The 12757-nt window shown below is 42.4% G+C and overlaps 1 protein-coding gene across 1 annotated transcript; it reads right to left on the bottom strand.

The window, feature by feature from the left end:
* Nucleotides 1-1483: 1483 nt before the first annotated feature.
* LOC109157608 (serine/threonine-protein kinase-like protein CCR4) lies at nucleotides 1484-12756 on the bottom strand. The gene is made up of 5 exons (XM_019305459.1): nucleotides 12483-12756; nucleotides 3059-3132; nucleotides 2394-2785; nucleotides 1745-2339; nucleotides 1484-1615 (listed from the first exon to the last, which is right to left on the bottom strand). Exons 1-5 carry the CDS (start codon nucleotides 12754-12756, stop codon nucleotides 1484-1486), a joined length of 1467 nt encoding a protein of 488 aa, XP_019161004.1.
* Nucleotide 12757: the final 1 nt, after the last annotated feature.

Genomic DNA, 12757 nt, shown 5'->3' with positions numbered 1-12757 from the left:
CAATCATCAAAAGGAATGGACAAACCATACATACTAGCATAACAACATCAAACAAGCATGCTCATCAAACTGGTAAACCAAAATGGCTCCAACGAACCTTCAAGACTCATATTAGTCCAACGAATCACAAGTTGGACCCTTAGCACGATTCAAGGCACCAAATCCAAACATGGATTCCTGAAACATCGTTCTAGACATACGAAACAACAAGAAGACTCACAAAAGCTCGATAATCCAACAACGGGAGGTCAAAACATCAATCACCAAAGGAAAGAACCACAGGGAAAACAACTCCCCGCAACACCATACATGTTCCCCGCGGGTGGGGCCACGGGTAGGCCACCACCCGTGGTCCTGCCCGCGGGGTACCATCCCACGAGTCTGCGTTCCCCGCGGGTGACGCGGTGGGTAGGCCACTGCCCGCCGTTCTGTCCGCGGGGTACATCTCTGTACTACCATTTTTTCTTCGGGGAAATTCATCTCCAAGGTCAATTTTAAGTCCAAAACAGCCAAAACCTCACACACCACCAAGATATGACTTGAACTCAAGAATAGCTCAAAGAAAGGCATTCAAGAACCCTAAATACAAGCTCTAAACATGCATTATCACAAGATCATACATAGATTCACTCACAACATCACGAATCATCAATAGAAGTTAAGAATCATCAATAGCAAGTGGAAAATAGGTTTTGTATAGCATGGGTTACCTTTGAAGACCAAAACCTTCTTCCTTCCAACCCTCCTAAGCCCTACTTGGAAGTTCTTCTTCCTCACAACCTTCTCACACAAGCCAAACCACAAGAAAACACCAAACTTAGATAAAGACACCTTAAAGCTAACCAAAAACACTAAATAACTTTAGATTTTACCCTTTCCTATGCTTGGGAGGTATAAAGGTGGGATCTTGGATTGAATTTTTGCAAGACAAGGAACATCTTCTTTTAGCTTGGAGAGAAAGCTAAGATTTCTTAGAGAGAAGGTGGAGTGTTTAGGAGATTGGCTAGAAGATGATGAATGAAATGTGTGTCTTGCTAGGGCAAGCTTAAACACCAATCATATGTGCAAGGACAAGTTTACCCTTACGCGAGACCCGCAAATAAAATCTTGACCCAATGCGAGATTCGTGGTGATGGAAATCTGGTTGGACTGGCGAAACTCTGGCCATTGCAAGCACTGAAGGCCCCCGGAATTCTCCACAATTCCACAAATGTGGGAATTCCTGGAACCAAGATCAGCCAATTTCGTGCCGTTATAGATTCTCTTGAACGCCATCTCAGTCCCGTTTACTTAAAATCTCCAACATTCCATAACGGAAAAGGGTGAAGAAAATGAAAAGGTATGAGCACAGAGGAAACCATTTCCACTCACATTGCAGTATTTGAGCAAAGGTGTCTTCATTAGCTGTTGCAGTAGAGGTTAGAAATAGGTCGGATCCAGAGGAGGTACCGTTAGTTCCTTCCTCAGCAAAGCGGAATTTAGATTATTGTTGCAGTGTTTGAGCAAAGGCTTGGTATTTGCTTATACTAGCATCACTCACACTCCAACGACGACCATACATCATTGATTCCTTAATCTCTGCAACTTCATCATCGGGCTCCTCCCTTTCAATATCCTTCAACAAGATAGAATGGAGTTTCCTCACATAACAACTAACCACTGCTAATCTCTTTCAACCTATCAACACTATCTTCAACTTGTTATTATTGAAAACTTGTTAAATCAATGGGAGAAAAAATAATACCTGAGTTGCAAGCTCATCAACTGTTAAGGCTCTTTCCAACTTATTTAAGATTTCAGTCATTGTCGGCCTATCTCTGCAATGTTGCTTCACATAATCTACTGCTATGTAACCTATGTAGGTGATTGCATCAATCTTGAATGGTGTCGAAGGAGGAACTCGACGGTCTAAAATCCAAGCAATATTATCTTGCTGTATGTTCGGAACAGCATAACTGACCACATTCCTTGCCTCCCCGTCGTCACTGTTATGAATGGCTTTCTTTCCCAATAACAGCTCGAGGAGTACTACTCCAAAACTGTACACATCGCTCTTGGTAGTTAATACTTTCATCATATAATACTCTGTATCCAAGTACCCCATCGTACCCGCTGCTTGTAATGAAAGGTGAGACTTATCATCTTGAGGTCCCATTAAGGACAACCCAAAGTCGGACACCTTTGCAGTCCAACTGTTGTCCAGCAATATGTTGGATGACTTGATGTCACGGTAGATGACTTGTGGCACAGCATGCTCGTGGAGGTACTCAATCCCTCCGGCTGAATCTATGGCGACGCGAATCCGTGCGGTCCACGACATGAGCTGTGAGCTTTCAAGCCTATGGAATTGATCATGAAGTGTGCCATTTTTCATATACTAAAAAACAAGCAACCTCTCATTGTTATCCTCACAATAGCCCAATAGGTTCACTAGGTTTTTGTGATGGAGCCTTGACAAAAACTCAAGCTCATTGAGGAAGGCATTGTCGTTGTCCTCCTGCCGGTATCTTATGCCGCTGCCAAACTCAGCCCTCTTGATGGCCACTCTCCGCCCATCTTCCAATGTCGCATGGTACACTGACCTAAAACTACCTTCACTAATTCTATGCTCCTCAGAAAAATTATTTGTTACTTGTTGCAACACTTGTAATGAAACTCTTCTAAAATCCCAGCATTTACCATACTTATCAATTGGCTGGGCCTTTCTTCCAAGACCGCCTCTGCTTCTTCCTCGTCTAACCAGCAGGGAAAATGGATTCTTAAGCCTCCTGTAATGGTGCAGTACCTAGGAAATAGGTAACATATAAGGTCTAATACAACTATCAAAGAAACTGTGCATCCCAATGACTACGTTTTCCACTGGCCGGGAGACGGTGGCGGTTGTGAAGGTGTATTCTGAGTAGGAGTTCCAAGAATACACGGCGCACATATTTTTTCATTTTGGCCGCAACCGTAGAAAGGTATATTACTTCAAAGACAAGAACTTGTGCACAGCCCAGTAACTAATTTGTCGAAAACCTTAAGATAAAAGTCCAAAAGGGAATTTTCCCAACAATACAACATTGCATTCTCCTATAGCACTCCGCAAAACATTGTTTCTCTTTCCACCAATGCCAAGAAATGCCTGCCCTCCTGTAACACCCCAGATTTACAGGATAATTAAAACTTATTAAATAAAGGTGAAATCTTATTAAATCCCAAAACAGAATACAAGAGTACGGGGTGCTATGCCACACCTGAGCTAGAGAACTCAGGTGCACAAGCTAACTAACTAATGTCTCAATAATGTAAATACGTAAACACGGCACGCAGGCCGAAGGGGAAACTAACTACTTCTACGTTCCAAGTTCTAGCGCGCTCCAGTGACTTACTCTTCTGTGCCTGAAAGCCAAATATATCTGTTCAGCGAGAGATGCTGGTAACCCACTCCAACGCGTTGAAATACATTACATATAGAGGTATATATATAGATATACGAAAACCATTTTGAAGCATGAAGATATATCCTACGAGGCTCTAGTTTTTAAAACAGGGAACGACTCGACAGATAAGGCTAGACACAAGCAACAGTTATAACAAGCGTATACAATCCACAGCAGGCAAGACAGATAAAGCTGAGCACAATTAATAATCATAACCCAACATAAACAATCCCCAGCATAAATCCCATAGTCACATCCCCCAATATACTCATAAACACAACTCATCCATATCTCATCACATAGCACACTTTGTTGGCGCCACAGGACCAATCGCATGCCCATACATGAGGGTCAGCACATATAGCTCTGACACGGCCCTGCAGCACCCTGCCCCGTCTCACCTTACGGAGGAGTCGATCGCAACCGACTAATTAACCGCAGTTCTATATAATATTTATATACCTGACCGGTCTTTACCAGCCTGGTTAACAGTTGGGATGGTTCTCAACCCATTCAACTGCCCGTATAGTGGACCTTTGTCCTATATAATATTTATATACCTGACCGGTCTTTACCAGTCTGGTTAACAGCCGGTATGGTTCTCAGCCCATCCGACTGCCCGTATAGTGGAACTTAGTCCTATATAATATTTATATACCTGACCGGTCTCTACCAGCCTGGTTAACAGCCGGTATGGTTCTCAGCCCACCCGACTGCCGTATAGCCCGATTGGTCTCAACCAAATCGGGGTGACATGCACACATAACGCATAGCAAGCACATGCAACCCACATTAACACATTGGGAAGGGGGAGAAAACGTATAACAAAACCTATGCGTGATCCTTCACATACTAAGAATGGTCCTAAGGGGTTCATACTCCTTTCACCTAGGTCAGCGGGATACCAATTCAACTAGCATGCAATATATAAGACTCATACAACCTACGAACGGTACCCGAAACATCAAACTAGACATAGGCACGATAGACGGAGTCCGTTGGGACACCACGGGGGTCGGGGAAACATCAAACGGGGAAGTCGGGGTCCCAAGTGTGGGAATTTCCAGCGGGTAGCCGGTGGGTGGGGGGCCACCCGCCAGTAACGCTGTTCCGGGCAGCGGGTCGCCGGCGGGCAGCTGCCCGCCCGCCGGTTGCCCGCTGCCGGAACTGCCCCTTTTGACCGCGGGTAGGTGGCGGGTCCCCTACCCCCACCTACCCCCCACTGACTCATTAACACCAAAAACGCCCCGGGAACCTTCGTGGAACCCGAGATCATGCTTAGACACTTTCAAACGCAATTGATAACACACGTAGACAATTTAACGGATCAAAATCAAGAATCAAACGACACATAACCTATCATGCTTTTCTAGACATAATAAACACCCAATCATGCGAAATCCCACCCAATATACCAAGAACAATACCATACGAATTCCACGATATAACCTAGGGTTCTAATTATTTTTAATCCAACAAGAATACGATTCGTCTTCTAATTACAAGATTCGGTAAGAATATCACCTAAGCATCAAGAATGCCAACAAGAACATCAACCTAGGGTTCTAATTACTTTTATATCAACAAGAATACGGTTCGTCTTCTAATTACAAGATTCGGTACAAATAACACATAAGCATCAAGAACGCCATATAATCATCAAGACTCCACATAATCGTTAAGAACACCATAGTTATCAATAATCTCCCGATGTCAAGATCACCCATGAAATTGTCCCATCAATCATTAATAATAACATCACAAATCATCGATACACAATAATACGGGGAAAACCTACGGGGGAAATCATAACTACGAAAATAGGTTTTGTTGAGACATGGGTTACCTTATTCGCTTATTAATCCGAAACACCATCAACGGAACCTGTGAATCAAATCGGACTTTTCACTAAATAATCGAGCTATAAAATAATTAAACCCTAAAATAATTAAACCCTAAGAGATTTGAACCCTAGATTTTCTCCCCAAACCAACCATGTCCTACCCTACTAAGCTAACTCACCCATTGTTAACATGAAACCCAAATCAATCATCTAACCACCGTGTAGTATAACCTAGTATTAAGCCTACGGGATATCATGGTACTGAACAAATCATCACCGTCCCTAAGTGTATTAATCGCCCCCATAATTATACCCCAAAATATGATAAGCATATACAACCAACAAGTGCTAGCAAGATTTGAACCCTAGCACTCCCCAAAGCCCATCACAAGTCTAACCAACTAAGCTAAGCGCCCCTTGGTGATCTTACTGCCATTAATTCTTTTTATCCCTAAGTAGTCAAGGGTGACTATAATGACAACTTACCTTCATCTTCTTCTTCGTTCTGTTTTGCCGAGGAGCAGCGGGTGGCTTCCGGAAATCTCATCTCCTGTTGCCAACCCGCCACCACCTGTCCGTGCGTTCGTTGGAGGGAGGGGTCGCCGTCGTCGTTGTTGCATGACTCCGTTGCCGCCGTCGGTGTTGCCGTACTCCGTTGCTGCCGTCGGCGTTGCCGTACGCCTCTCGTCGTATTACCGCTTCGCCGTCCGACCGAGTTTCCGTCGATGTCTTGATGGAACGAAGGAGGGGGTTGATGGAGAGGTTGGTGATTTGTTGGGGTTGAGAGAGAGAGAGAGAGGGAGGTACAGATGGGGGTTTGCGTACATATATATATATATGTTTATGTATACGTATGCCTTGTTCGTATAGGATTAGGTGTATACGTACTTGTATGCCTTAGCTTGTGTGGTACTGTATTGGAAGTAGGGGAGAAGGGGGGTGTTTGGTTCCTCTTTTCATACGTATGTACGTACTCTATATATATATATATATATATATATATATATATATATATATATATATATGTATATATATATATGTATATATATATATATATATATATATATATATATATATATATATATATATATATATATATATATATATATATATACACGCATATACTCATACGTATATACGTATCCTAGTTCATCTATGTATAATAATAATAATAATAATAATATATTATTATTATTATTGTTATTTTATTATTATTATTATTATTATTATTATTATTATTATTATTATTATTATTATTATTATTATTATTATTATTATTATTATTATTATGTTAGGATTGGGTTTCTTGGTTTAGGTGGGTCAAGATTAAGTATGTTTGGGCTCGGGCTACACTATACTTATTGGTCCTATAGGGTATATATATTTTGTTTTGGATTTGGACAAGGGTCCATGATCCACTGTGGGCCATATCAATCAATTAATGGGGATTAAATCCCTTTTTAATTATTCTTGGTGGAATTAATTTTATAATTAATTCCGGGTTGAGGGATCGTAACACGGGGTGTTACACTCTCCCCCCCTTACAGGAAGCTTCGTCCTCGAAGCTTAGGAACCATTTTAGGGAATAAAAGGTCGCAATTAGCGCAGCAGTCGTCTAGGGAAAATATTCTACTGGACAATATCTAACTATATATATATATATATCTATGTTCTCTTGGTCTGGGTTAAAGGGGTACAAGAAGTGCAGGATTTAGGTTTCAAAGTCGAGGGACGGCTAAGTAGGAATAGGGTCGATGTTTTCAAAGTTGTAATTTAGGAAAGAAGGTTGCTACCTTGTATGGGTTTGTTTGAAATGAGGGATCAAGAGTGAGGTTTGGAGTGGTAGAACGGATTCCTTAACGAAATGGTATTTGATTGGCAAGGGAAGGGAAAGGGATAGGGCTAAGGACTCTTGGCTTCGAGTGATTATGCATGTTTGAAGCTCGGTTGTGACGTAAAGGCGGACTGATGATCCATTTCCTTAGTTTTGGCTTCGTTTGACTCTAAGATTTTCGTTTGATCTTCTCTTCCCATGCGGAAGTTTCCTTCATCTTTATTGCTTCCAAGGGAATCCTCGTGATGATTTCCGTGCATGTTCCCCTCAGATGTTCAAAAGTCTAGACCTAGTCGGTTAGTGAGGCCAATCCCTAGGTCTTGACTTCTAATCCTTGCCGAGGGTTCCTAAGGGTCAAGGGGTTTTGGGTTGGCTTTCTTGTTCTATCGAGTTTCATCCCTTCCTTGGTGGATGAAATTCTTAGCAAGATTTTATGTCCTCCTTGAAGTTCGGCCTGTTGCACCCTTTTTTTTTTTTGACGATGTTTTCTATTGTGAGGGCATCTGACACACTATTCTCTTCGGAATGCATTTGTTCGCCCGTCTTTGTCAACGCATGGTGTTCCTTGGTGACGCACGTACTGGTGATGGTATCTTGTAAAGCCTTCACGGATTTCGTGCAAAGGTGCGATGATACCTTTCATGCATTCGTAACTTCCACCTAATCCGTCGATCCCTATCTAACAACTTATTTTAATAACGAACACCGGCTCTTCACGCCCCTGGGCAGAGTAAGGGTTTTATACTGCTCTAAGAAAGGGCCTTAACAGGGTTTCCAAGGGAGGGGAAATATAAACTTAGAGCAATGGCGATGATTCCAATGCTCACAACAATTTAGGGTTTCCGAGGGCTCGGGTTAGGCGCAACAAAAGGGTGAGTAAAGTCATAATGGTCGTGAACTGCTCTAAAGGATAATTAAGGATTCGGGGTGGGAGTTCTCAACAAATAGGGATAGCAAGATGCTGAGATTTCAAGGCGGATGATATTTTAAACTGAGGTAATGGGGTCGCAAGGCGTCGCGATATACTTACCTTGCACCTAAGGATTTAACTAATAGTGTCGTCCATTCGCTACTTCACTTTCTCGTGTTTAATTAGCGTCCTAGTTCTCTTTCCTGTTTGTTGTAGCTGCAACCTGGGTTTGCGGAGATAAAGCAATCTGTCGGAAGGTGCACGCCATTTGTCTGAATCAGGGATCATTGTAGTTAACCCCCGGTTGGTGAGTATTGCAGTCCGTCTCCTTTGAGTAGTCCTGACGTCTTGATGCAAACGTCTTATCTTGACCGCCCTGTCTTAGTAGTCATCCAAATCTTCCTTCTCTTTGGTCACGGTCTTTTGTCAAGTCTTTTGGCGGGAATTAGGACGAGGCGATTTATCGGGTAAGTGTATCTTACCCCGTTATGGAAGTAAACTTATCTACTCGCACCCTTACCTGGTGCTTTAACTAAAAGAATTGAAGCTAGATAGAAAGCAGGCATGGGAACTTAAATGGAAGTGATAAACTCACAGCCTCACTGCGTGTCCTAAGTTTCCTAGGTCCTCTGTACCTATATACCTAGAGTTCAAGCTTAATGTCCTAAAGTCATGTCTTAAGAGTCTTATCCTAGGGTCAAACTTAGGCTCTGATACCAACTGTAACACCCCAGATTTTCAGGATAATTAAAACTTATTAAATAAAGGTGAAATCTTATTAAATCCCAAAACAGAATACAAGAGTACGGGGTGCTATGCCACACCTGAGCTAGAGAACTCAGGTGCACAAGCTAACTAACTAATGTCTCAATAATGTAAATACGTAAACACGGCACGCAGGCCGAAGGGGAAACTAACTACTTCTACGTTCCAAGTTCTAGCGCGCTCCAGTGACTTACTCTTCTGTGCCTGAAAGCCAAATATATCTGTTCAGCGAGAGATGCTGGTAACCCACTCCAACGCGTTGAAATACATTACATATAGAGGTATATATATAGATATACGAAAACCATTTTGAAGCATGAAGATATATCCTACGAGACTCTAGTTTTTAAAACCGGGAATGACTCGACAGATAAGGCTAGACATAAGCAACAGTTATAACAAGCGTATACAATCCACAGCAGGCAAGACAGATAAAGCTGAGCACAATTAATAATCATAACCCAACATAAACAATCCCCAGCATAAATCCCATAGTCACATCCCCGAATATACTCATAAACGCAGCTCATCCATATCTCATCACATAGCACACTTTGTTGGCGCCACAGGACCAATCGCATGCCCATACATGAGGGTCAGCACATATAGCTCTGACACGGCCCTGCAGCACCCTGCCCCGTCTCACCTTACGGAGGAGTCGATCGCAACCGACTAATGAACCGCAGTTCTATATAATATTTATATACCTGACCGGTCTTTACTAGCCTGGTTAACAGTTGGGATGGTTCTCAACCCATTCAACTGCCCGTATAGTGGACCTTTGTCCTATATAATATTTATATACCTGACCGGTCTTTACCAGCCTGGTTAACAGCCGGTATGGTTCTCAGCCCATCCGACTGCCCGTATAGTGGAACTTAGTCCTATATAATATTTATATACCTGACCGGTCTCTACCAGCCTGGTTAACAGCCGGTATAGTTCTCAGCCCACCCGACTGCCCGTATAGCCCGATTGGTCTCAACCAAATCGGGGTGACATGCACACATAACACATAGCAAGCACATGCAACCCACATTAACACATTGGGAAGGGGGAGAAAACGTATAACAAAACCTATGCGTGATCCTTCACATACTAAGAATGGTCCTAAGGGGTTCATACTCCTTTCACCTAGGTCAGCGGGATACCAATTCAACTAGCATGAAATATATAAAACTCATACAACCTACGAACGGTACCCGAAACATCAAACTAGACATAGGCACGATAGACGGAGTCCGTTGGGACACCACGGGGGTCGGGGAAACATCAAACGGGGAAGTCGGGGTCCCAAGTGTGGGAATTTCCAGCGGGTAGCCGGTAGGTGGGGGGCCACCCGCCGGCTGCCCGCCGGTAACGCTGTTCCGGGCAGCGGGTCGCCGGCGGTCAGCTGCCCGCCCGCCGGTTGCCCGCTGCCGGAACTGCCCCTTTTGACCGCGGGTAGGTGGTGGGTCCCCTACCCCCCACTGACTCATTAACACCAAAAACTCCCCGGGAACCTTCGTGGAACCCGAGACCATGCTTAGACACTTTCAAACGCAATTGATAACACACGTAGACAATTTAACGGATCAAAATCAAGAATCAAACGGCACATAACCTATCATGCTTTTCTAGACATAATAAACACCCAATCATGCGAAATCCCACCCAATATACCAAGAACAATACCATACGAATTCCACGATATAACCTAGGGTTCTAATTATTTTTAATCCAACAAGAATACGATTCGTCTTCTAATTACAAGATTCGGTAAGAATATCACCTAAGCATCAAGAACGCCAACAAGAACATCAACCTAGGGTTCTAATTACTTTTATATCAACAAGAATACGGTTCGTCTTCTAATTACAAGATTCGGTACAAATAACACATAAGCATCAAGAACGCCATATAATCATCAAGACTCCACATAATCGTTAAGAACACCATAGTTATCAATAATCTCCCGATGTTAAGATCACCCATGGAATTGTCCCATCAATCATTAATAATAACATCACAAATCATCGATACACAATAATACGGGGAAAACCTATGGGGGAAATCATAACTACGAAAATAGGTTTTGTTGAGACATGGGTTACCATATTCGCTTATTAATCCGAAACACCATCAACGGAACCTGTGAATCAAATCAGACTTTTCACTAAATAATCGAGCTATAAAATAATTAAACCCTAAGAGATTTGAACCCTAGATTTTCTCCCCAAACCATTGTAGTAAAACCTAGTATTAAAGTATCATGGTACTGAACAAATCATCACCGTCCCTAAGTGTATTAATCGCCCCCATAATTAGACCCCAAAATATGATAAGCATATACAACCAACAAGTGCTAGCAAGATTTTAACCCTAACACTCCCCAAAGCCCATCACGAGTCTAACCAACTGAGCTGAGCGCCCCTTGGTAATCCTACTGCCATTAATTCTTTTTATCCCTAAGTAGTCAAGGGTGACTATAATGACAACTTACCTTCATCTTCTTCTTCATTCTGTTTTGCCGAGGAGCAGCGGGTGGCTTCCGGAAATCTCATCTCCTGTTGCCAACCCGCCACCACCTGTCCGTGCATTCGTTGGAGGGAGGGGTCGCCGTCGTCGTTGTTGCGTGACTCCGTTGCCGCCGTCGGTGTTGCCGTACTCTGTTGCCGCCGTCGGCGTTGCCGTACGCCTCTCGTCGTATTACCGCTTCGCCGTCCGACCGAGTTTCCGTCGATGTCTTGATGGAACGAAGGAGGGGGTTGATGGAGAGGTTGGTGATTTGTTGGGGTTGAGAGAGAGAGAGAGAGGGAGGTATAGATGGGGGTTTGCGTACGTATATATATATGTTTATGTATACGTACGCCTTGTTCGTATAGGATTAGGTGTATACGTACTTGTATGCCTTAGCTTGTGTGGTACTGTATTGGAAGTAGGGGAGAAGGGGGGTGTTTGGTTCCTCTTTTCATACGTATGTACGTACTCTATATATATATATATATATATATATATATATATATATATATATATATATATATATATATATATATATATATATATATATATATATACACGCATATACTCATACGTATATACGTATCCTAGTTCATCTATGTATAATAATAATAATAATAATATATTATTATTATTGTTATTTTATTATTATTATTATTATTATTATTATTATTATTATTATTATTTTTATTATTATTATTATTATTATTATTATTATTATTATTATTATTATTATTATTATTATTATTATTATTATTATTATTATTATTATTATGTTAGGATTGGGTTTCTTGGTTTAGGTGGGTCAAGATTAAGTATGTTTGGGCTCGGGCTACACTATACTTATTGGTCCTATAGGGTATATATATTTTGTTTTGGATTTGGACAAGGGTCCATGATCCACTGTGGGCCATATCAATCAATTAATGGGGATTAAATCCCTTTTTATTTATTCTTGGTGGAATTAATTTTATAATTAATTCCGGGTTGAGGGATCGTAACACGGGGTGTTACACTCTCCCCCCCTTACAGGGATGCTAAAATCATTTTCTCCCCAACAAACGACAGTTCTGTTAGACCGTCTTATGGCGCAACCCCTGTGCTCTCCCAAGGAAAGACCCACAAATTCGCCCTCCGGCTTTTCTTCGGCCATATCTCCCCAACAATCTAACCGCCCGTACTACGATATAGCGCACGTGTAGCGCGAACCTGCGGCCAAATCATCGTAAGTCCCGTTGGGGTCATGATCAGTGACATTTGAATCTCTCCCCAGGCACTGAACTTTGCCTGAATCGCGCAACCCGCAAATAAAATCTTGACCCGATGCGAGATTCGTGGTGAGGGAAATCTGGTTGGAATGGCGAAACTCCAGCCATTGCAGGCACTGAAGGCCCCCGAAATTCTCCACAATTCCACAAATGTGGGAATTCCCTGAACCAAGATCAGCCAATTTCGGGCTGTTGTAAATTCTCTTGTACGCCATC

Source organism: Ipomoea nil, unplaced genomic scaffold (genome assembly GCF_001879475.1).
Source record: "Ipomoea nil cultivar Tokyo-kokei standard unplaced genomic scaffold, Asagao_1.1 scaffold2791, whole genome shotgun sequence".
Classification (NCBI taxonomy): Eukaryota; Viridiplantae; Streptophyta; class Magnoliopsida; order Solanales; family Convolvulaceae; genus Ipomoea; species Ipomoea nil.
This window is presented reverse-complemented; position numbering and strand designations above follow the sequence as displayed.

Bases quoted from the DNA above. Each gene is read 5' to 3' on its own strand.
- LOC109157608 (XM_019305459.1), bottom strand. From the start codon at position 12,756: ATGGCGTACAAGAGAATTTACAACAGCCCGAAATTGGCTGATCTTGGT. The intron at 3,133-12,482 runs GTTCGCGCTACA...GGGGTGTTACAG, and splicing joins TTACGATGATTTGGCCGCAG to GAGGGCAGGCATTTCTTGGC. The intron at 2,786-3,058 runs GTATTGTTGGGA...CCTATTTCCTAG, and splicing joins CTATAGGAGAATGCAATGTT to GTACTGCACCATTACAGGAG.